Source organism: Misgurnus anguillicaudatus, chromosome 23, assembly GCF_027580225.2.
Source record: "Misgurnus anguillicaudatus chromosome 23, ASM2758022v2, whole genome shotgun sequence".
NCBI classification, from domain to species: Eukaryota; Metazoa; Chordata; class Actinopteri; order Cypriniformes; family Cobitidae; genus Misgurnus; species Misgurnus anguillicaudatus.
In genome coordinates this window covers 20,320,760-20,345,000 of record NC_073359.2, presented here as the reverse complement: position 1 = coordinate 20,345,000, position 24,241 = coordinate 20,320,760, and the positions used below count along the sequence as shown (strand labels likewise).

The window sequence follows — 24,241 nt, the reverse complement described above, 5'->3', positions numbered from 1 at the left end:
CATTACAGATCTTTATCCGGTATCATACAGGGCAAGGCCACTGACCCCCTTAATCTGCATTTTTAAGTGCATTACATTTCACAGACCAACAAACAAGCAGTAGACATTAAATAGCTAATATCCAGACCACCAACATTATATTCGTAAAAGAATCCTTAATATTTATCAGTGCTTTTTTGTATGACCTTTAATGGCTCTCTTAAAGGATTAGTCCATTTTCTTAAAAGAAAAATCCAGATAATTTACTCACCACCATGTCATCCAAAATGTTGATATCTTTCTCTGTTCAGTCGAGAAGAAATTGTGTTTTTTTTTTGGGAAGCATTGCAGGATTTTTCTCGTTTTGATGGACTTTGATAGAGCCCAACACTTAATACTTAACTCAACACTTAACAATTTATAGTCCTTTCAAAGGACTATAAACGACCCCAAACGAGGCATAAGGGTCTTATCTAGCAAAACGATTGTCATTTTTGACAATAAAAAAAAATACACTTTTAAACCACAATTTCTCACAATTTTACGCAATACGTCATGACGTCAAGAGGTCACAGAGGACGAACACGAAACTACGCCCCAGTGTTTACAAGTGTGTTGAAAGAGGACCGTTCCGACGTTGTTGTATGTGGAATGATACTAATTATTGTCTTTGTGTCAGTTTATTGTTTAAAATGGTCCGCAAATGTGCGTTTCATATGTGAAACACGTTACCTCCCTACGTCACTACACATTTACGTGAGGTTGCGCTGGACCGGACCTAGACGAAAAGTTGTGGTTTAAAAGTGCATATTTTTTATTTTTCTTGTCAAAAATGACAATCGTTTCGCTAGATAAGACCGTTATGCCTCGTTTGGGATCGTTTATAATCCTTTGAAAAAAACTGTTAAGTGTTGAGTTAAGTATTAAGTATCGGGCTCCACCAAAGTCCATCAAAATGAGAAAAATCCTGCAATGCTCTCCCCAAAAAACATAATTTCTTCTCGACTGAACAAAGAAAGACATCAACATCCTGGACGACATGGTGGTGAGCAAACCACCCGGATTTTTCTTTTAAGAAAATGGACTAATCCTTTAACACACACTAGTGCTTGGTTAAATGCGGGGTGCATGATCTCTAAAAGCCAATGTTGATATTTGAAATCACCTATACAAACACGCCCTATACCCCAATAGAATCTGGACCTTCTTTTGATAGACCCGCCCCACACAAACGCAACCCAGGCAACGATGTCGGTTAGTAGACACACCCCTTACTGCCGATTGGCTACAAGGGTGATTTGGTACTCGGCCCGCCTCCCTTTTCCAAAGTGTTTTTCAAAAATCATGCACCCCGCCTTTAAGGATCGTTTCAAAAAGCCCTAATGTTCTTAACACAGCATTCATAAGACTGAAAAGCTGTTTGGGGTTCCCAAACTTTTCCTTTCCAGCTAAGCACCCACCTAGACAAGATGTAAAATATTTTTTAATGGAAATATGAAAAAAATTACCCCTGTAACTATAGCAAGATTTGTCTTTATAGTCACCATAGTGAGTTTACAGTAAAACCCAGCATTTCAATAATTTACAGTAAAACTCCTGCAACAATTTTCTTCCATTAATGGAGGCTTTTTCCAGGTACACAGGTTGAATTCGCCCTCTGAAAAGCACTTATTTCTGCATATTATCTGACACAATGGACTGTATCTTTAGACTGCCCACAAAGCCCAGATGTAATCTGACCAAAGTCTCCTGTGGGCCATGTGATTTGTGCATAAAGAGATGTGCACACAAGCAAACCGTGTAATGATGTAAACATTATAGCAAGGGATCTCTAATGGGATTAAAACCTCACATTGTGATTTTTATCAAGCAGGACATGTTTCTATGATGAACATCCTTGTTGGTCTTGGAATATTATTCAATATCATCCAATAAGGTTTTAGGATAGGATTTAGGGTAAGATTTGAACAACATTTTTAACCATAATCACAAAACATAATCACAAGATGTTGATCCAGGAACATGTCATTTGTATTATATATTTGGAGAGGCTGCTTGACCGGATGTTGTTATACTTTTTTACTTTAGTTTATTTCTCAGGGTTATTTTTTTTAAGTTTCTGTAGTGAGATAATATATTTTGGCTTATAACAGTAAAACCATTTTAAAACTAACCATTTATAAAAAATATTGGCTTAATGTATGTGAGTGTTGTTTTTATTGTGTTCCCAATAGCTATTCCCTTTTTTTGTGTATTGAATAATATTAGCCAAACCATGGTTTTACTACAGTAGATTTAAATATGGTTTTTGAAACCCATGGTTGTCAAAACTATAGCTATTTTGTGGTTTACTACAGTACAGAAAAACCCATTTAAGACCAGCATAATTTGGTAGCTGGTTTTAGCTGATTTAAGGTGGTAGTTGCTGGTTTAAGCTGATCCTCCCAGCCTGGAAAAGCTGGACCAAAACACAGCGAAACCAGCTTGCTACACCAGCAATACCAGCTAAAACCAAGCTGGGAGACAAGCTAAAACCAGCTTATGTTGGTCGTAGCTGGACTTTCCAGTACCATGTTTTGTACAGTAAACATGGTTAATTCGTGTAAGGGTTAAACTAACATAATACAAAAGAAACACAAAACCACTGCCACCCGAGAAAATAGCATTTTAAGATTTAGCACTGACTGACACATATTATTTTTTCATATTAATAGCAGTATAAATGACCTAAAAAAATACAAATATCGAAAAACATCAGCACGTGCCTATATGTTTGCTCATCCATATTTTCCCATGGCTTGTTGAACTCGTGAAAAGATTAAATTATATACTTTTACCCTTACGAAAATGAACCATGGTTTTGCTTATAGTAATCAATTCACAAAAAAATATTAATTTTCATAGGCCTACACACTGTATGAAGAAAAAAAATACGATTTACTCCCTTACGAAAATAATCCATGTTTTTTTGTGGTAAAAGTGTAGTAACCTATGGTTTAACTATAGTTTTTGAAATCCATTAATCATGGTTTTACTACAGTAACGTTAACCGTATTTTTTGTTTTTGTTGTAAATGTAGTAAAACCATTATTTATTTTCGTAAGGGCTATCCCTGCTAAACAATATATTGCAATATATTTACCTACCTTCGCCAAATGTATGATGTGAGAGAGAAACGAGCGCATCCGGTTATTTCCACACAAACGCGGAAAACTTGTTTCCAGACTTGAAATCTATCGGTCAATATTTGTAGTTTTCACAAGCATGTCCAATGTTCATCCAAGTTCAACAGTGCATACGAAAGGAGGAGTTATTCAACGTGTTTACAGAGAGGACTGATAGAGATGGTAACGTTAGCGTAGCGGATCTTTACGCGCGCGTCCACTGAGCATCAGTCAGAGAGAGAGCGCGCGCCCACACAGATCCTCATAATGTCACCTGAGTGAATAATCTCCACATTAAACGAACTTATATTCTTTCTTTACAATTCTTTTCAGTCAAAGGTTCTTAAAATATTCATGTATTTATTTATAATGTTATAGTCTGTAAAACCCTCTACCACGAACCTTTCATACAACAGAAAGGTTCTGTGGATGTTGAAGGTTCTTTATGGAACCATACAGAGCCTTTTAGGAACATTTGGACGGTTTCCCGGACAGGGTTTGGATTAGTCCAGGACTAGGCCTTAGTTACTTCATCTAGAAATTCATCTTAGTTTCCATCCAGTATATCAGTACCATGGACAGCAACATTTGATAGTCAAAAGTCAATTGTGTGCTGCTATGTTACAATCATAAAGGGGACATTTCACAAGACTTTTTAAGATGTCAAATAAATCTTTGGTGTCCCCAGAGTACCTATGTGAAGAAGATAATTTATTATAGCATGTTAAAATTGCTACTTTGTAGGCGTATGCAAAAAATGTGTCGTTTTTGGGTGTGTCCTTTAAAATGCAAATGAGCTGATCTCTGCACTCAAATGACAGTGCCGATGTTGGATAGTGCAGTTTAAGGGGCGATATATCCCCTTCTGACATCACAGGGGGAGCCAAATGTCAATAACCTATTTTTTCACATGCTTGCAGAGAATGGTTTACCAAAACGAAGTTACTGGGTTGATCTTTTACACATTTCTAGGTTGATAGAAGCACTGGGGACCCAATTATAGCACTTAAACACAAAAAAGTCAGATTTTCATGATGTCCCCTTTAACAAAGTAGAGGAGACTGGGGCTAGTTGTCACATTTCTTAATTCAGTATCTTTAATGAATCATATAGAATTGAAATAATTTCCCCACTGTGACAACTAGCCATAAAGTTAGGTTGGAAAAGTCTGTTAATTTTTGTCGAGTTCGATTGGCTATTATGCCCCCAAAGTTTATTTCATAAAAATCTACAAGCTGTTTATCTTCATGTTATCCACATATGAGCTAATTTTTAATAGGTACCTGATGGAAGATAAGCAGGTCTCTATGGTAACCAGTGGCATCTTGTCAGGAGAATGGTCTGTGAGAGTCAGTTAACCGGGGTAATATGATTTGCTATGCAGCAGTGTGCTTTAATTCGATCCCAGAGCTCTCTTCCCTTATGCATTTTCAAAACGAGGGTATAAATCATTGTCATCCGAATCGCGATGAAGGTGCATAACAAAATACTGTCAAAGTTCATCACAGCATATCCACAGATAGTTTAATTCTGATCCATCAACCGGACGATTTTCCTTTGGCCACGCCTGAATGACTCTAGTTCAAATGAGACGTCCTTCAAGTTTAATCCTATTAATCCAGATGTTTATGTATTTTTCAATGCCACACTTTCTCACATCCTGGCTTTACTTGCAGAGACATTCAATGTGGGATGAGTTTGGGGTGCTTTCACTGTATGTACCTTTTGTTGTACCAGAATGCCAAGATATGATCCTTATTTAAAAAGTCTTTAGCCACATGAATAAAGGCATGCCAAAAAAAGTATAGTAACAAACAGATGTGCTTCTTTAAAAGCGAGTCATTGTCTTGCTTTGCTTATCGAGTTCATCTTTCATTATTGGAGTTGGCAGAGGTTAGCAAGATATTAAAATTCATCAGCTGGGAGACACAGTGTATTATAAGCTTGAAGAAACAGGAAGCAGAAATGCCTGGACTGCGTTTTGACTGCATGTGATTTGATTTTACGGTTCAAATTATGAAAGAAACAATGCTCGCATAAGTGCATTTTATTTTAAATAACACTGAATGATTAGTAGAAATGCAATCAACTTGAATATCACTGCTTTCTTTGTTTATAAATTGTTATTAATTTTTAATAGATTAGTTTTTGTGTTTAAATAATGAAGATTAGAAAGACTCACATTAAAGACATTTTCTCCTAGTTAATTCGTACAAAAAAAGAGAATCAACTGAATGTGAATATCACTTTTATATTTTCTTATAAAATGCTTACAGTATTTCTTAATAAAGAAAAGTCTGAACAAGGAACCGAACAAAAATAAAACTATCTATAAAAATAAAAACAATCCGCTACCCGAGAGATTTTATAACCTGAACAAATAATTATCTGCATGTTCATAATTCTTCTTCGCTTCTTTAAGAACACAGCTGGATTTTTTTCAGTATCAGAAACTTTAAGATATTCCTATAGTAATGAACAAAAATTATTTAACACAAGGTGCATAACAAATATATATTCGCTGGTCAGGCTTTCTTCTTAGTGCACCACTGATGAAGAACGTGTGGCCCGGCGGAGAGTCGAACGGCCGGGTTTAAAGCAAATGGAGATGTGTGGTGCTGAAACAGAAAGTTTGAACCAGTTTTCTCTGGAGAACTGAATAACTGGAACATGTAGTTGGAAAGTGGAGGCTGGACCGGATAAACCGGTACACCTGGAAAAACAGAGAGGGTTAAGTGAATCAATTGGACAAAGCGAACAAAGCAGAATTTTATATTCGCAAGGGATGCAGATACCGATATATATTGATAGTTTTGTTTTGTGGGGAAAATGCATTTGCCAAAACCGATATATCGGTGCATCGCTAATATTCACAATAACTTACTGTAAAACACTTTTAAGATCATTACTTAGGTTTAATACTTATGCTTATAATGCTTTTAAGTTAATGATTCAGGCAACAGTATCCTACTGCACAGATGCAAAATAGATTATCGATTACCTAAAACGTCCTTTCAGATGTAAAGTTAGAAATCTGATGATCTCCAATATCTAGTTTACTAAGCTTAATATTCAATTCATGTAAATTAGTTCATAATGACACATCCAGGGTTCCCACACTTTAGTTAACTTCTAATTCAGGACCTTTCAAGGACTTTCCAGGTCCGATACCCTCAAATTCAAGGACTAAATGTGGGGATACATTTCAAGTGAGAGCAAGGTTACATCGTGTCAGCTTTTAAGATACATTGTTACAGTTCCCTTTTGAGGGAACTCGCGCTGCGTCACTACGGTGACACTTTGGAGATGCCTCCAGTGCGTCTGAATGTGTATATCAAATTCAACCAATGGTGAGGCTTAACGACAAAGACAGGGTGACGTGGGAGCCAGGAAGTATATCGCAATCTAAAATATTGCTTAAGACGGTGTTACAGGGACACAGGAAGTATGGCAAGGGAGACGCAGCGTCTTGTTCCCTTCAGAGAACAACAGTTACATACGTAACCCGAGACGTTTTCATGTGTAAAACACAACTATGCAAAAAAGCATTTTGGTATAAATAAACATTCGCATACAGAAGATATAAGCATTTAAAGCGTGTGCTTAAAGTGTCTAGAATTTTTATGATATCCTACACTACACAGGAAATAATATGGATTTTTTTTCTTGCATAAAATAGATTCAAGCACTTTCTATGACTTCTTTCTATGTATGTATATTTTCAAAAAAATATCAAATGAAAATGTCTACCTGCATAGCTACAGTTGGTTTGTATCAGGTGAGGCTGTTGTTGGTTGCGGAGGAGAAGAGGGGGACTGGCAGATTTGGACGCGACCGGTTTTGGCTCAGCTGGAGCTCCACACCTCTGTGTTTCATCTGCTGGTGCTTGAACAGGTAGGGGCTGTATCAGAAAAAATGCAATCAAGGCGTTTTTAAAAATTTGACTTTTTTATATACATGGCTGCATCCCAATCCCACTTGTACTACACTGTAAAATACTACGGCTTTGCAAGTCATTGCAACTTACAGTTATAAATTCTGACTCATCATATGATATGGGACAAACTAATTTCGAATAGATAGTATGCAAAATGGGATGTGATGCCTGTTTAAGGTGAAGTGCGCTTCTGTGTCTCTAGTGGCAAACTGAATTAGTTTCCTAACACCTCCCATTTGCCATTGGTTGACTAGCAATGTCTCTCTTGTAGAAACTTGTCTTTTCTGTTGAATGATTAAACAGATGAATCTCTGCGGACAGCAAATTAACATTCTCATCTAATCACAATTAACATCGACTGACTAATTCCCAGAGGATTCAGTGTGAGAATGAGCTGTAATGGGATACAGTATGCCAGATGATAGAAGTCTCTAAACAACACCTCTGTCTTTCTCAGAGAGAGAGAGACGTGTGCTGAATGCCGTGATAAATGAAATTTGTGGAGGTTTTATTCATACCTCTCATTTCCAGTCAGTAACAACAGATAATGTTTTAAAACTCACTGGTGATGATGATGCAAAACCGCATATGTCTGTACTCAGTGGCGAACCGTGAGTACTACAGCTGTTCCCTCAAAATATGCAATGAAGTGCAAATGCCTCTCCATGCGCAATTACGCATGGCACAATAAATTCTGTATTCAAAATATGTGTTTGTTGCGTCATGTGAAGCATGTGCATCACGTGTTTTTTGTCAAAATAAGTGCCTGCTGCACATGCGTCAAAACCGTTTATGATAAGAGAGACACTCACGTTAAAAAAAAAACACGCAAGACACTCCCTTAACAGTAAACTCTGATTACGCATGAGATTAGGGCTGCAGCTATCGATTCTTTTTGTAATCGAATAATCTAGCACTGAATCGATCGATTAATCGAGTAATCGGATAAAAAATGTGTGTGTGTTTTTAAACAACCAAAACAAATAATGCATAACAAAAATGACGTGGCTGTAAAATGTTGAAGCATTTGGCTTTTATTTCTTTTGCCTCGAGGAATTTTTTGAATCGAGTTAATCGAGTAACTCGATGAATCGTTTCAGCCCTACATGAGATTATCTGGCAAACACGATCGTCTCTTTTATCATAAACCCTTTAGAGGCGTCTGCAGCAGGCACTTATTTTGACAAGACACGTGATACACACAGGATCACTCAACGCGCCGAACACGTATTTTGAAATTACGAATCACACATATGATAGGCTACATACATGTTTTGACGAGCTTCGCATCGTGCGCCCTCAAAAACGATGTCACTGGCCGTCACTGTTGCTGACTTGTGCATTTCCAGCGCTCTCTTTCGTTCGTTTGTTATTTGTAGTGATAGACCGATATATCGGCTGTCCGATATATCGGTCCGATATTTGCGAGTTTTATGTGTATCGGCTGCCGTGTTCGCCAATTTTTTCCGCCATTATTTACAGACAGAGTCCTGGAAGCCGCAAGCGATTGCAGGTCATGTGACTAAAAACAACCAACCTTTCCACGACAACATCGAAAGCTCGGCCTAACAGCTGATCATAGCTGAAAAAGGCAGGTTTTATTTTCATCTCTATGGAGCAGTTTCCCGGACAGGAATTAGACTAGTCCTAGACTAAAATAAATGTAAGAACTGTTCAAACTAATAACATCTCTTTTTAACAACATGTCATTTTTTACATAATTTTTATGATGTAAATTGAGTGAGCAAATGCAGTATCGGCTCCAAATATCGGCTCAAGAAATTTTTTACAATCGATTCAATGAAGACTTGTCTTAAAAACCGAATATTTTTTCACAAGTGTGACAGCCCTACTAATCATATAAACTACTATATAAGTTTTTTCTTGTGTTATAATATGTTCTAGATATAATGATGAACCTTCATACTTTAAATCCTTCGGATTGGACGTCAGGTTCGATATTCCTCTCATCGCTTTTTTCTCCCTCTGCTATCCAGCCACGATCCCATTCCCCACAGGACAATGGCTCTTTATCCTTCCGATCCTGCTGAACCTTGAGCGGATTTATGTTTTCACTCTGAAAGGAAATGTGAGGTTTTAGCTAATGAACTCAAAATGTGATCGGACTGTATGTGTACAGATGCGACTCGTGGCAGCGCTCACCTCAGGTATGTTGATAACCTCCAGCTCAGGAAGGTCCAAGACCGGATTGACATCTTTGGAGGGGATGCTAGATTCTCTCTTTTCAGAACCAAAAACCTAAGAAATAAACAGCACGGTTCCTTTCTAGCTGTCATATGCATGTTTAGTCGCATGATTCATTAAACCAATGAGATTTCAAGTTATCAACGTCCCACCATGTTTGAAATTACCCCACTGATTTGCATGTTTACAATATATAACAAATATGGACCAATTTTATTACCAAATCTTGAATGTCTTTATATATAATATCTCTGCTGTACAGCATCTTGAAGGAAGGCGCTTGAATAAATGTACCATTTGAGAAGTTGGAGCGTGTTCTCCATGAGCATGGACTTCGACATTCTGTCCGTTTGTGGCAGCTGGACATGCTGTGAAAGGCGAAACATGCTCCTTGATGTCCTCAAGCTGATCATTTCCGAGGTAAAAGTTCAACGGATTGAACTGTCCAGATACCTGGAAGCCCAAGTGAAGATTAAATAAGCACAGGCGGCCTTTATTGACCATATACAGTATTACGTATTTTAGTGACCAGACCGATCTGTAAGCAGTGGTGCAGGGCAGGGCATGGCCTTCCTCCTGTAGGGCAACGTGTATGTAAACGTCTTCATCTGTGCTTGTGTCACACAGGAAGAGCAACAGGAAGTTCTCTCGGTAGCTGTGGACGGCGGCCACTAGAGTGCGCTCGCAACACATCCTGTGAAAAGAACTGATGGCGCTCTGAGTCCAGCTGCTCTGTAACAAAAAATGCAGTAAAATACAGTAAAAAGTTGATTCGTGTGAATAAAGTCTGACTGTGTTAACACCAGATGCGAATGAAGTGATTAAATCACGCTATTTAAGCAGACATGCTTGAACATTCACATGAAATTCACGTGTGGAAATCAGACAATTTGCCGGCTTTAGCTAACTAGTAGCCTCAATATGTATGCTGAAATTGAGTAAAGAGCGTTTTTTACAATTTACCAGATTGCGGTGACAATGATTTTGTCCTCCATTGTTGTTTCGTATTTCTGCATCCACTCGCTACGTCGTAAACATGTCAGAACTAGAGCAAGATCCTGATTGGTTAACACGACGTGAACATCATTTGCGCGAATCGTGCCACAGGATGTCTATCGCGTTTTTGCATTGACTTAAAGGCGGGGTGCATGATCTCTGAAAGCAAATGTTGACATTTGAAATCATCCAAGCGAACACACCCCTACCCCAATAGAATCTGGACCTTCTTTTAATAGACCCGCAACCCAGGAAACGATGTTGGTTAGTAGACACGCCCCTTACTGATGATTGGCTACAAGTGTGTTTTGATAGTCGGCCCGACTCCCTTTTACAAAGTGTTTTTCAAAAATCATGCACCCCGCCTTTAACATGTAAATTACTCGTGCTTAGAGCTTCTTTCGGGTCTGGTGTGAATGTACCATGGCGGCATTAGCGCTACAACGTGCTGACAAACACATTTAGAAAAGCATTGTGGTCAAATTAACCAGTCACATTAACCAGTGACCATGGGCGGGGCTTTATCAGTGTGACGTCACATTAACAAGAAAATAAAAAACGAATGTCTTGGAAATGGAAATAAAAAAGGTGTTTTTATTGTAGTGGTTGTGTTCACACACGTGTCACAAAACCAGTCATAAGTAGCACGGGAACTTGCAAAAACTGTTTACAGCTTTTGAATGATGTTCACGTCACATAATCAAGTCACTTCATAACGTTCACATGGCAACAGGGGACATGGCTGCGCTTGTGTGAAGTAAATGCACTTTTTTTAACTTTTCTGCAAGATAAATGTGATTTTTGCTATGAAATCATGCAAGCCCCGCATATTTTGCGCATGGAAATCTGCAATTTATGCTGGAAAAGTGCGCGTATTTGAAAAAATACGGCCTCCGCATAGATATGAGGACTTTGGCTGATTATGCGTTGAATCATGCGATCGCATAATCGCATTTATATAGCAACTATATAGCAAACAAGACATTGTATGGGTCACAATTAATCATTTTTATCATTTGGATATTAAGTACAGATCATGTTCAATAAACAATATTTTGTACATTTCCTACTGTAATTATATTAAAAATGTATTTAATTAAAATACACCATTATGACTGGTTTGTGGTCCAGGGTTACTATTATGCCCAAACACTGATATTGCATAATAGCTCCCCTTTACCTGATACTGAGAAAAGGCTTCTCCTACCGTGATTGGTCGAATTCCAGCTAACATTGATGGGACAGCCTGGGCTGCGAGGTCAGCGTAGCACATTCTGAAGGATCAGGTGAGAATATACAAAGTTTTACATGAACACTTAAAATGACTCTCACTGTCCACTAAAAGCATAACAGGTTTGGAATGACATGTGGGTGAGCATTTTGGGTCAACAATTCATTAAATCAAAAGAAACGATGAACTCACTTGAGAAATCTGAGGCTGTTCCGTTTCACTTTGGTGATGTCTCCAAAATCGACATAGAAGACCTTAACTTCAGTTTCACTGAGTACTTCGTGGATCACTACCCGGTAAAACCACATATCTCTGGGAGCCACACAGCACACCTGACCCGGACGGACGTAAGCATCAGGCAGCCGGTACCTCTCAGTCACATCTGGGCAGGAATAACAGCTCCTGAAAATAAAAAACAATGGGTGTTTTTGCATACTACTCATGCTACTGTTGAAGCATGCATATTTAACTATGAGATGATAACTGGATGCCACGTGCAGAATAAAACACGCAACATAGTCAGGTCACATAACAATAATGCATACTACTTTATAAAATGTTTGTTCATGTGTGTTGCTCGTGTTTTCGAAATATATGTTTGTTGCATCATGTGAACCATGTGCATCACGTATATACGGTGCGTCACACAGACAAACATACAAATAAAAAGCAACAATCTCATCAAAAATAATGAAACTGAGCAGCATGCATGAATGAGAGATGTTACCTCATTTCAATCATCATGTTCTCCAAAGCTCTGGCCTCCTTGTTTTGGCTGAAGCGGATGTAGAAATGAGTAGGAGACTCGATCTGTTCCACCAGCACCGGCACCAGCTCTCTCTCTTTCCTACGTGTCGGCGGCTTCAGTTTCTGACAAAGCAAGGCGTCTGGAGGAACCGCCGTCCACTGGCTCACCATTAACACTGGGAGAAGATCCACCATCTACAACCAGTCACATGTTTTAAAACCACAGATATATCGGCTGTATCATGATAAAGACTGAAATAGCAAACCAATAGTTTATAAACTGCATGAATGCACCAACTTGTATGTCAGTTGCATAACCCCATTTTATTCTCTGTGTAAAATAATCAGATACTTGCTAAAACAAAATAAAATCTGTACAAAATATAGTTTGCAGTACAACTTTATTCAGCATTGTCTTCTCCTTCGGTTCTGTTGTGAACCGCGTGCACAAGACTAAAGTTAAGTGACTGCAGTGACGTGGCTGACGTGTTATGGTGCACCCCAGCTTTTTTGTCACCCAGTCTGAGGGAGACGCACACTGTAAGTTTGAAAAAAATAACACTTCGCAACATGTCTGAGGATAACACGTCAGCAGCGTCACTGCAGTCAGATGACTTCAGTCTCGTGCACGCGGTTCACAACAGAACCGGAAGAGAAGACCATGCTGAATAAAGTCGTATTTTTTTTTTTTTTTTTGGCGACCAAAATGAATTTTCGATGCTTTAACAAATTCTAACTGACCCACTGATGTCACATGGACTACTTTGATTATGTTTTTATTACCTTTCTGGACATGGACAGTAGGGGTGCACCGAAATTTCGGTCGCTGAAAATTACGGCCGAAAATGGCATTATCAGTTTCGGGTCGAAATTAAAAAATCCAGCCGAAAATGAATGTCAACCGCGCCTCTCCCATCCGTGCGCTAGCGCTTGGGTTTCACTCACGCTGATCAGTCGTCTCCCACCCCTCCCCTCCGTGCTCAAGCAGGTTTCACTCACGGTCGAGCTGTTTGCACGCGTCTGCAAAGATTAAGCATGTCTTGATGTGTAAACTTTAGAGAGAGAGTCGCGCTAATGTGTCTCATACTGTAATCCATTAACATCAGTGTTTCCCACAGGATTTTGAGGAGACTGTGGTGGTAATGACGTCACCCGCTAATTAGCATATATGTGATGTCATCATGTCGTGTTGGCACCTGAAATATGTCTCACTTCTACTCTTTGATCTGTATCTGTATTTGATCTGTATTATATATCAAATTATATTTTAAGCCGAATTAAGCTGTTTTAAATAGTGAAATAAAAATGTAAATGGGAATCATGAAAATTCTATTTGTGGGGGCCAGTGTTGATTCTGTGGTGGGCCACCACAAATAAATCAATGTATGGGAAACACTGAACATACATTTGGCGAATAAAGCAATGAAAAACAAGGTAACGTTTTTATGTGGAGCGACTGTTGCGCTGTTTGGGATTCACCCTCCGTCTCTGTGTGTGCGCACGCGTTTAAGTGCCCTCGATAGTGCACATACGAGAGAAACGCGTTTAAAAAAAACAAGCGAACATAAAATCTCTCTGTTATTGACAGGACACATATAAACAAAATGATCTCCACAGTATTCTTTTTCTAATAAAAACATTTGTTTATGTCTTAAGTGTATGTATAGATTACAGTCAGAAGTCTCTGCTTATTTGGTCTTAAAGAGACAGTAACCTCAATAAACCTACTTCAGTCTGTGTCATTAATGTTAATCAAACAACCCAAGACAAAGAGAAATTCACTTCTGTAGCTTTAAAAATAATAATATATTTAATTAATACAGAAAAGAGAGTGATTCATTTAATTTGATTTCTGTACCTAATGCTAATTTCAGACCTTATTAAATGTACAACTTTGTTCTTTTTTATAAATGTTTACAATTTCTTTATTGTTTATTAGTTTTTTCCCACCCGCTTTTTGCTGATCCGAAAAATAATCTGATCTGTGCCTCAAAAACTGTAATGTGATCTGAACTGTGAGATTTGTGATCCGCACACACCCCTAGTAAAGTTAGTACACAGTGATAGCCATAAATGCAATTGTACTAATAATTGCCATAATTTCTTTCGGTGTTTCGGTTTTCGGCCTTGGTTTCCTTTTTTTTTGTTTTCAGTTTCGGCCAAGAATTTTCATGTCGGTGCATCCCTAATGGACAGTATACCGTACATAGATTTTCAATGAAGGGTCAGTAAGCTCATGGCAGAATATAAAACATCTTAAACTGTGTTGTGAGGGTGAGTCATTAATTACATTATTTTCATTTTGCGCGCCACAATTTTTTATAAGGTTGTATAAGGTGGTGAGTTCTTAATGACAGCTTTCCTAAAATTATATCCTATTATATTTCTCAAACAGGAAATATACCAATATACTGTCCCGCTTAACAGCACCGCAATGTATCGCAGCACATATGGGTTCATGATACATATCGTATCGCGAGACTCTTGTCGATACACAGCCCTAATCGGTATCGGCCAATAATAATAGTATGGGTGCGTCCCTAGTACACATTATGTAAATTACTGAAGCTGCGTGTTGCCCGTCTCTTTCAATGAGGTCATTAGAAGGCATTCCTAATTCTGGTTGTCATAGACACATAGTGCTTTTCTCTCATTAGTAGTCGCTACCGAAAGTCTGTCAGCATAAACTTTTCTCAACTTAAGCAAGTTGCCGGACACACCCACTTCCTCTCATAAATGGTCACTGTCGCCTGTGTCCCCAAGCTTCCATTGGAACAAATGAGATTGCGTCGTTTTGCACACAGCTTAACATTTTCCCTTAAAATCCTACCTAAATTTCAGATTAGTGGAGGAGGATAATGGATATTCAGTAGTGGTTGTTTACCTCATGGATGGTTTTATTGGCAACCCTGAGCTCAGAATCTGAATCTTGAGAGTCAGTAGATAGCTCCGCTTCGTCACCCTCCCAGGCAGACCGAGGGAAACTAAAGTAATAGCCTTTACTGGAGGAAGCTGGGGATTCAGCATCCAAACTGGAAGTGGTGCCTTGACCCGGTGATAATTCTGGCCAAAAAAATACAATCATGAAGAAAAACAATTCTCACTTTATCTAGTCAAAATGATTTATCACTTGATCTAATCATATAAGAAAGTAATGAAAAGGGCAGTACCAGGTTCAGCAGGTTGTGCGTCATCCGGTTTGGACTCTACGATGATCAAGTGGTTTTCGCCTTTCTCTTTGCCAGGCTGGATGGACAACGTGTCGCTTAAAGCTCCAACCATCTCCGTCACGCTCAGAAAGCCACATTGGGATACCGGCAACTCCTCGCTGTACATCCTCTGAGCATAACAAATAAGCCAATATTGATTGCGATGATAATAAAACAATAATGAATCACTTTCGTAAATGCAATACCTTATATTCTTTTGGGAGATCGTGAATGGATATACCATTGTTATTTTCAGCCACAACCTGAAATAAGATTGATATCTCAGAAGAAAGCCAAGATGATAAGATAATTCAATGACATTTCAGATGTTATGACTGACCTTTCGCAGTTTATCCTTCAGCTCGCGGCTGACAGTACCAGCTGTGCCCTTCTCAAGGATTTGGTCTTTGAGCTGCTCCTCAAGCTACAGTATAAAATGTACCCAACATTCACACACAGTTACTTGAAGTGCAATATGAATTAACAATAAGATAAGCCCAACAGAGGTAACGCATACATACTGTATCTCGTTGCCACTTTTTTAAAGCTAAAACACCATTTTATACAAATTCACGAATAAAGATCCAAACCTTCAAAAGTATTTTTTGAAAAGAGTCCTCTTTCTTTAAAGGAGCTGGTGTAGGAACAGCAGGAGGAGGAACCTGTGAAACACGCTTCACGTTTTTTTCTGTTGGTGAAGTAGCTTTAGGACCGAGGACTACGGGTTTGACCTCAGCTACTACAACAAAAAAAAGGAATCACAGCAAGACGAAAAATGTTTGCTTTATACATTGCCTCATTATACTGTATATAAATAACATACGTTGCTTGATAGGACCCGACCTCCGAATTTCTGGCTTATCATTGTTCCTCAGAAGCAACTGAGATCCTGCGCGACTCTGCCGCATGACTATGAAGTCATTGGCGGCCGCCAGCATCTCGGAAATGGAGTAGAAGCCGTATTGGGTTATCTTGAGCGGCTTTCCGAACTGCGCCATGTATCTGGACTCTAGGTCGGACAGCCTGACAGGGCCATGAGATAATAACTGCTTCAGTTGGCTGCGTAGATGAGCAGGCAACGGGGGTACAGCTGGACCCCGTCGAGGCAGAACGACTGGCTGGTGGTGCGGGTAACGGACTTGAAAAGGCTTTGATTGCAACCTTCGATTGTTGGTTTTGGGTGTGTGGTCACGCTGCTTGGAAACCATCTCTTCGATGCGTTTGGTGTTTTCGTCTCCAATTGCTGTAAAGAGGAGGATGCACAATAATAAAGGAGAGGATGGTATATTAAAAGGACCTTATTGGTAAATTACTGTAACAACACCATCTTCTTGCACTAAATGGAGGGGTTATCAGTAACATGAGCAACATTGAAATGCTATAACCAGTTGTGCAGCACAACAACACCAGCTGTAGGAAGTTATGTCTCTTATGAACAGCAATACAACTGCAATATGCAACCTTCAGTGATGTAATCATTGCCAGTGTGAATGTCTTAAAGTACATACGTACTCTGGGGACACCAATGATTTATTTGACATCTTAAAAAAGTCTTGTGAAATGTCCCCTTTAAAATATAAAACACAAAGTATGTACAGTACATACACCTTCCTATTTCCTTGGGCATACACATATGAACATTACCTTTCAAAATGATGCTGCCATCAAAATTAAACTCCAAGCGCACAACATCAGGGATTTCCTTGACCATATCCAGAACATTGTGGAATCCCAGTACCCTCAGTGGCAAGGGATATCCCAACATCATCTGGTAGTCCCGCTTGAGCTGTTCTGGGGTCAGCCCATGCTTTGCTGATATCAGCAGAGATCTGACATCTTTTTTCAGAGCTGCGAGAACGTGATCCTGGGTCATTCTGACCACTGAAAACAATAATAGAAACCATTACAAGGTCATAATGGGAATTGTACTGGTTTTAATTGAAACTAAGGGTCTCTACTGGTAATGGGTTTTATTGGTGGGATTTTATAATATGGTGGATGGGAACCAATAGATCACCATTAAATCCTACTGGAATAAGACCCAAAACACACTACATACAGAATTTTGGTATTGTTTTCAATAGTAAACTGATTAAAGGAAGCCATACCGTTACGTTTTGTATCGTTTCCTCAGCAAAACTATTTTTGCACAGATTTGCTTTAATACAGCATGAACTACGTCTAAAAAACCCACAAACATTAAGACACAATGAGCTTTCTCCACAAGTTTGGTGACAGTATTGATTTAATGAAAATATCTGCACGCGCACACGTGCTAAACACGACATTAGCTGCGAAACTTATATTTCTCCATTTCTCTCTAACGTTATATGTAAATGTGTTTGAGAGAGACATATTACCTGTACCGAAAAATAAGTTCAACCGTTGTCGTGAAGTAAACGCGGTTTCACCTCATCGTGTGTCAATCACGCCAGAACACACGTGTTCGACTTCATGCGGCGCTGCGCAGACCGATCGGCGTATGACATCAAAGTACCGCGAGATCGACTAATTTATAATACTTGGCTGCGCCTGCGCTTACGAATCGCGTCACTAAAAACAACATTTTATTTTTAAATTTTTTTTTAATCTAAACGTGTATACGTGTATAAGTTTTATTTACACATATACATTGATTGTAATATTTACTGTTTATATTTTAAAAACAGTCATAATATTTAAATGAGTCATTTACGTTGAAAAATGTTACTGTTATGTGTGACTCCAAATATGACATTTAAATATAAATATTAAATAAAGTTATAATAAAAATTTGAGCCTTAAATCTATCTATCTATCTATCTATCTATCTATCTATCTATCTATCTATCTATCTATCTATCTATCTATCTATCTATCTATCTATCTATCTATCTATCTATCTATCTATCTATCTATATAAATGATACTGTTGTGTGTGACTCCAAATATGACATTTAAATATAAATATTAAATAAAGTTATAATAAAAATTTGAGCCTTAAATCTATCTATCTATCTATCTATCTATCTATCTATCTATCTATCTATCTATCTATCTATCTATCTATCTATCTATCTATCTATCTATCTATCTATCTATCTATCTATATATAAATAACATTTTTCTTAAATGTATACATGTATGTGTGTATTTATGTATTCAAAGTAATTCAACACAAAATACACACAAAAGTTTTTGCATAATTAACAATTTATAAAACATTACACTTATATTTAACTGAGTCATTTACGTTGAAAAAATGTTAATGTTATGTGTGACTCCAAATATTACATTTAAATATAAATATTAAATAAAGTTTTAATAAAAATGTAAGCCAATCTATCTATCTATCTATCTATCTATCTATCTATCTATCTATCTATCTATCTATCTATCTATCTATCTATCTATCTATCTATCTATCTATCTATCTATCTATCTATCTATATTTTTTTTTTAAATATATACATAAATAACATTTTTCTTAAATGTATACATGTATGTGTGTATTTATATATACAAAGTAATTCAACACAAAACACACACAAAAGTTTTTGCATAATTAACAATTTATAAAATTATAAAATCTATCTATATCTATCTATCTATATATCTATATATTATTACTTTTTTTTACAAAATATATACATAAATAAAAAATGTCTTAAACATGTATTTGTGTATTTATATATACAAAATAATTCAACACAAAACACACACAAATTTATTTTGCAAACACAAACTTTTATTTTGTATGCGATTAATCGCGATAAATCTTTTGACAGCTCTAGATTAAATCTTACATTTTGAGGGGAAAACATTTAGAAAAAAATGCAAGTTAAATTTAAAAAAAATAAAAACTATACACCATACTTAATGCTGGTCATTCATTCAGCACCTCCTACAAAACTTGAGTGGGATAATACCACTGTGATGAGTTAGTCAGACGTGTACAAACACTCCCCCATCTTCAAATTAACCAAGATACTCCTCCCTACAAAATCCAAGACCATACAAACACATCAGATATCATACAAACACCACACAACAGAGTCTCCTCTCCACTGTCTGCTTCTTATGATGTTGGCTGAGATGGAGAAAAGATCAGAAACTTCACACCATTCTTCAAAATCTGGAAGGGTAAAGAGGGAATCATCACCTTCATCTAAAGAGAGAAAAACTAAGGCACCCAAATCCGTGAAACTCCAAGAGGCTAACAAAAGAAAAGAACGAGAGAAACCGGAGATTTCAGAAGCAGAAAGAAAGGGTGAAGCAGAAGATGCTCAAGTCATCTCCAGCAGCACTGTTGTTAATGTAGATAGTGTGAGAGATCATATTAAAGAAGATAGAGAAGAGTTATTGGGGTTACTGGAGACCGAGGGACATGGAGAAGGTACAGTAGAGAGGACAAGAACATTACAAAAAGATGAAGAAATTATGCTTATATCTTTAATTTTCATCTGCAGGCCTGAAGAAGCGATACTTTGGAGTTTGTGAGATGATTCTTGTGGTTTTTGTCCTTTTAGCTGTTATTTTCTTCTTTCCTATTTCAATTTGGTTCTGCCTGAAGGTAGGTATGTTTTTTTTTAAATACATCTGTTATGGTCTTTAACTTTTATTTATGATTATTATTCATTATCTTGTTTTTTAGATCGTTCGAGAACATGAACGAGCTGTCATTTTTCGACTGGGGCACCTACTGCAAAGAAGACCCATGGGCCCTGGTACTGTTTAAATATACATATTTGTAACTACAACCCTGCCTGTGAATCCAGATTATCCTGGAAATATTCTTTACATTATGTAGGATAAGTTTATGTAGAAAACCACAATAATATAAATCACAACAATTGACTTAAGCTGCTCACATTTCAATTTAAGTTTTAAATAGACACTCCACTTTAAAAAAAAATGCTCATTTTCCAGCTACTCTACAGTTGAACATTTTATTTTTTACTGTTTTGAAATCCATTCAGCTGATCTCTGGGTTTGGCGGTACCGCTTTTAGAATAGCTTAGCATAATCCATTGAATCTGATTAGACCATTAGCATCGCGCTCAAAAGTGACCAAAAGCTTTTTGAGCATCTTGAGACAATACAATGGCACCGATATATGTTAAGATGTTTTAGTGCAAGATGTTTTTAAATTAAGGCAGCTCAAATATGCATTTTAGTCTGGGACTAGGATAAGCGCCCCTATGTGCTAATAATTCATCATACAGATCTTTTTAAAGGGGATTTTATTTTAAGATGTAAAATAAATCTTTGGTGTCCCCAGAGTACATATGTCAGGTTTTAGCTCAAAATATCATATAGATTATTTATTACAGCATGTTAAAATTGTCACTTTGTATGTGAGCAAAATGTGTCATTTTTGGGTGTGTTTTTTAAATGCAATGAGCTGATCTCTGCACTAAATGGCAGTGCTGTGGTTGGAAAGTGCAGATTGAGGGGTGATATTATCCCCTACTGACATCACAAGGGGAGCCAAATTTTAATGACCTATTTTTTTACATGTTTGCAGAGAATGATTTATCAAAACTAAGTTACTAAGTTGATCTTTTTCATATTTTCTAGGTTGATCTAAGCACTGGGTTAGCACTTAAACATGGAAAAAGTCAGATTTTCATGATATGTCCCCTTTAATAATAATGTTTTTGGATTAAATGTATATTTCATTTCTTTTTAGGACTCATATTTAAGCTTCCATTTTTGGACGTGTGCCAAATAGTGGACATACGTCTGAAGATGTTGAACGTCCCTCCTCACGCGGTAAGTCATTTAATGAACTGCACTAAAAAGCTGACTACCACAAATACCATCCAACACACCCTAAAATGTAAACATGTGGGAGACACCGCTGGTCCGAGATGATTGGAGACTGAAAAGCTTAGGTCTGAGATTTTTTTCTTTTCTGTGCTCCATTGAAATGATTGCATTACGTTTACATTTATGCATTTGGCAAGTACTTTTATCCAGTGTGTTTCAAGATATACATTTTTATTTATTATCATTATGTGTGTTCAAGCTGGTCCTCTCAGCCTGCCAAAGCTGGTCAGCCGGTTGGTGACCAAAACACAGCTAGACAAGCTTGCTACACCAGCAAAACTAACTAAAGCCAAGCTGGGAGCTATACAAGAGCAGCCCAAAGGTCATGGGTTTGATTCCCAGGATACACACACATTGATAAAACGCATACCTTGAATGCACTGTAAGTCATTTTGGATAAAAGCATCTGCCAAAGGCATAAATGTAAATCTATTTTACTGTTGTCATTTTAGGTGGTGACCAAAGACCTGGTGTGCACTGAAGTGAGCGCGGTATGTTATTATCGTATCGAAAATGTGTCCGTGTGTTACTCTTTGCTCTCCGGTGTCCCGTCCGTGCTGCAGGTGCTGGCTCAAGTCTCGGTGAGAGAGATACTGGCCCATCATGTCTTCACTGATATTTTGCTAGACAGAAAACAGATCGCCCAGGAGATCCAGGTAAGCCTTAAGCTTCACAATCCTGTTCCTGGAGGCACACCAACAGTGCACATTTTGGGAACCACTGCTTTTATGGTCTCTTTGTTGATTTGCTGTGCAGGTGTCTTTAGATTCGGTTACCTGCAGATGGGGCATCAAGGTGGAAAAAGCCGAGATGTGAGTAAAGAGACGACACTCCACAATAAATATTCATTTATCTAAGAACTAATCCATGTTTTCCACTGCTGTAGAGAGGAGATCAGTCTCCCACCAGAGCTGCAACACAACTTTGCTGTTGAAGCTGAAGCCAGACGTCAAGCACAAGTCAAAGTAAAGCAGCACCATTTTTGAGGAAACACACATACTAGTAAAATGTCTAATGGAATGTATTGCAAGTCACTACAATGCCATCTTACTGTACGTTGCAGGTGATTGCCGCAGAGGGTGAGAAGGCGGCATGTGAAGCACTGAAGGCCTCCGTAGAGTCTCTTTCTGGGTCTCCGCTGGTCGTGCATCTTCGACTTCTGCAGCTTCTTCACAGTCTACGCTCCGAGCAACCGGCTGTGGTCCTCAACATACCTCCTGATGTCCTGCACCAATCCATAGACCTCGGCAGTTTAACCAGAACAGCCAATCAGAGCCTGACGCCGGCCGACGAATCGGAAGAGAGTGCTAAAGACTCCCCCATGATGTAGAGACTACATGATATTGGGTGTCTGATGAGATTCGTCTCTAAGATGTTTAGAAATTATTTGTTGCCATGGCAACATTCAAAACATCATGGGTACATGTGTGGCACTATCACTGGCTATAATAAAAATTGAATCGAAGCAATTTACATTTATATGCAAATGTGATTTATGGACAGATATGATTTTTTTTTGGGGGGGGGGGCAGATACTGATTTAATCAGATAACTATTGCCTGATACCAATGCTGATATTAACACATAACACTTGTATACAATATACAGTTGGCCTATTAGTTAGTTTATTTCTGCAGCAACTTATTTTAACTGATTCATGGATTGGATCTATTTAACATTGACCAACGTAATAAAAGAGGCACAAAGTAAATAAAATTTTGGCGATTTTTGGTCTTTTTCCGAGATTTTAAAATAAGCCCAGACATTTTCCTGTAATACTCTGACCACATGACCCACACGAATGAGTAATCTCACACGTGAATTACTACGTGATTTACCTTTTTTCCCATTGCACATCTAACAAACAATAATTTGTACAGATTTTATTTTGTTTTGGGAAGTATTTAAATATTTTGATAATTCTTTTTTAAAAATGCTGGATTATGCACCAGACATGTAACTTATTGCCTTCTTGCAGTTAATGGGCACCTATTGTCCGATTCACGTTTTTACATTTCCTTTGGTGTGTGACGCGAGTTATCGTCTCCAACGTAAATCTCTTTTCTTGGACTACAACAAACACACGGATTGTATGCAACAGTTTACTTCCTGGGATTGGTGATGTAGTGAAGACCGACATTATCATAATTCCTCCCGCTTGGACTCACATCCTGTAAGTTAACTACTGTTAGCATTGCATTGTGAGCGAATCTTTTAAACATGGTAAGAAGTGTCACACTTCCGGCTGACGTCAGAGATATTCAGGCCAATCGTAACGTACAGATTAGCTGGCCAATCAGAGCTTTTCAATCCGTGCGTTTCAGGAAGAGAGTGAAATCCGGAGCTACAAAAATGTATAGTATGTGCAAAATAATGTTTTTTTTTACCATAAACCACGGAAACACATTGTATTATAGATGGTTTCACCGGACGCACGTACAGTGACGCGATACGCATGTGGTCTGAACTTTACTTCAAGTTTCAGTTTTTTTAATGGTCTGACTAGTTGCTAAACTGAACTCTTGAACAAATAACTCGGCGAAAATAACAAATGTTTTGGTTTCCTAGGTAATCTACGTGTTGTTTATTTAGCTTGTTATATAAATAAAATACGTGTAGCCTCTTATGAAACGGCTGAAATTCCACTAGGTGGGCGTATTTGTTTCTCAGACGTTGAACAATAAAGGTGGCATCCGAATATGTTTATTATAAATCGTGAATGAAAAGTGAGATTAGAACGAATTTCTGTTAGTGAACTAATTGTATACACTATTTATATCGTAATTCGGTCAGAAACGTCAAGATTGTGAGATGAACAAATCATTTTGGATTAAAAGGCTTGGATATTCCATTTCCTTGGACTTTTGGGGATTTATGAACAATTTGTTTTGGACAATTTCACCGAAGCGGATAAAGGGAAGATTTTGAAGGTAAGTAAATATCCTAAATCGGCGCCGCCCGG

At 37.9% G+C, this 24,241-nt stretch overlaps 3 protein-coding genes across 8 annotated transcripts in view; 1 reads left to right on the top strand and 2 right to left on the bottom strand.

Annotated features, from left to right (window-relative positions):
* fam163ab (family with sequence similarity 163 member Ab) overlaps positions 1-3,345 on the bottom strand; it is a 10,019-nt gene extending 6,674 nt beyond the window's left edge. Inside the window, exon 1 of the mRNA XM_055217957.2 lies at positions 3,126-3,345. The gene's annotated coding sequence lies outside the window, so the exon portion shown is untranslated. The remainder of the gene's footprint in view (positions 1-3,125) is intronic.
* Positions 3,346-5,374: 2,029 nt separating this feature from the next.
* Positions 5,375-17,961, bottom strand: tdrd5 (tudor domain containing 5). Of its 6 annotated transcripts, none has more exons than XM_055218457.2 (17): positions 17,829-17,961; positions 17,113-17,349; positions 16,292-16,711; positions 16,059-16,207; positions 15,809-15,892; positions 15,675-15,731; positions 15,430-15,598; positions 15,144-15,322; positions 12,240-12,454; positions 11,705-11,914; positions 11,489-11,555; positions 9,820-10,017; positions 9,580-9,738; positions 9,244-9,339; positions 9,008-9,157; positions 6,894-7,044; positions 5,375-5,856 (listed from the first exon to the last, which is right to left on the bottom strand). In XM_055218457.2, exons 2-17 carry the CDS (start codon positions 17,339-17,341, stop codon positions 5,669-5,671), a joined length of 2,721 nt encoding a protein of 906 aa, XP_055074432.2. In that variant the 5' UTR covers positions 17,342-17,349; positions 17,829-17,961; the 3' UTR covers positions 5,375-5,668. The 6 variants fall into 6 exon arrangements, with proteins under 6 accessions (XP_055074432.2, XP_073717839.1, XP_055074434.2 ...); XM_073861738.1 differs by having other exon boundaries at positions 16,131-16,207; XM_055218459.2 differs by having other exon boundaries at positions 16,059-16,204.
* A 1,566-nt stretch (positions 17,962-19,527) lies between these two features.
* On the top strand, positions 19,528-23,926 carry nphs2 (NPHS2 stomatin family member, podocin). Its single transcript, XM_055218285.2, has 8 exons — positions 19,528-19,843; positions 19,917-20,020; positions 20,102-20,174; positions 21,140-21,222; positions 21,732-21,935; positions 22,036-22,091; positions 22,166-22,244; positions 22,343-23,926. Exons 1-8 carry the CDS (start codon positions 19,528-19,530, stop codon positions 22,607-22,609), a joined length of 1,182 nt encoding a protein of 393 aa, XP_055074260.2. The 3' UTR covers positions 22,610-23,926.
* The last annotated feature ends 315 nt before the right edge of the window (positions 23,927-24,241 follow it).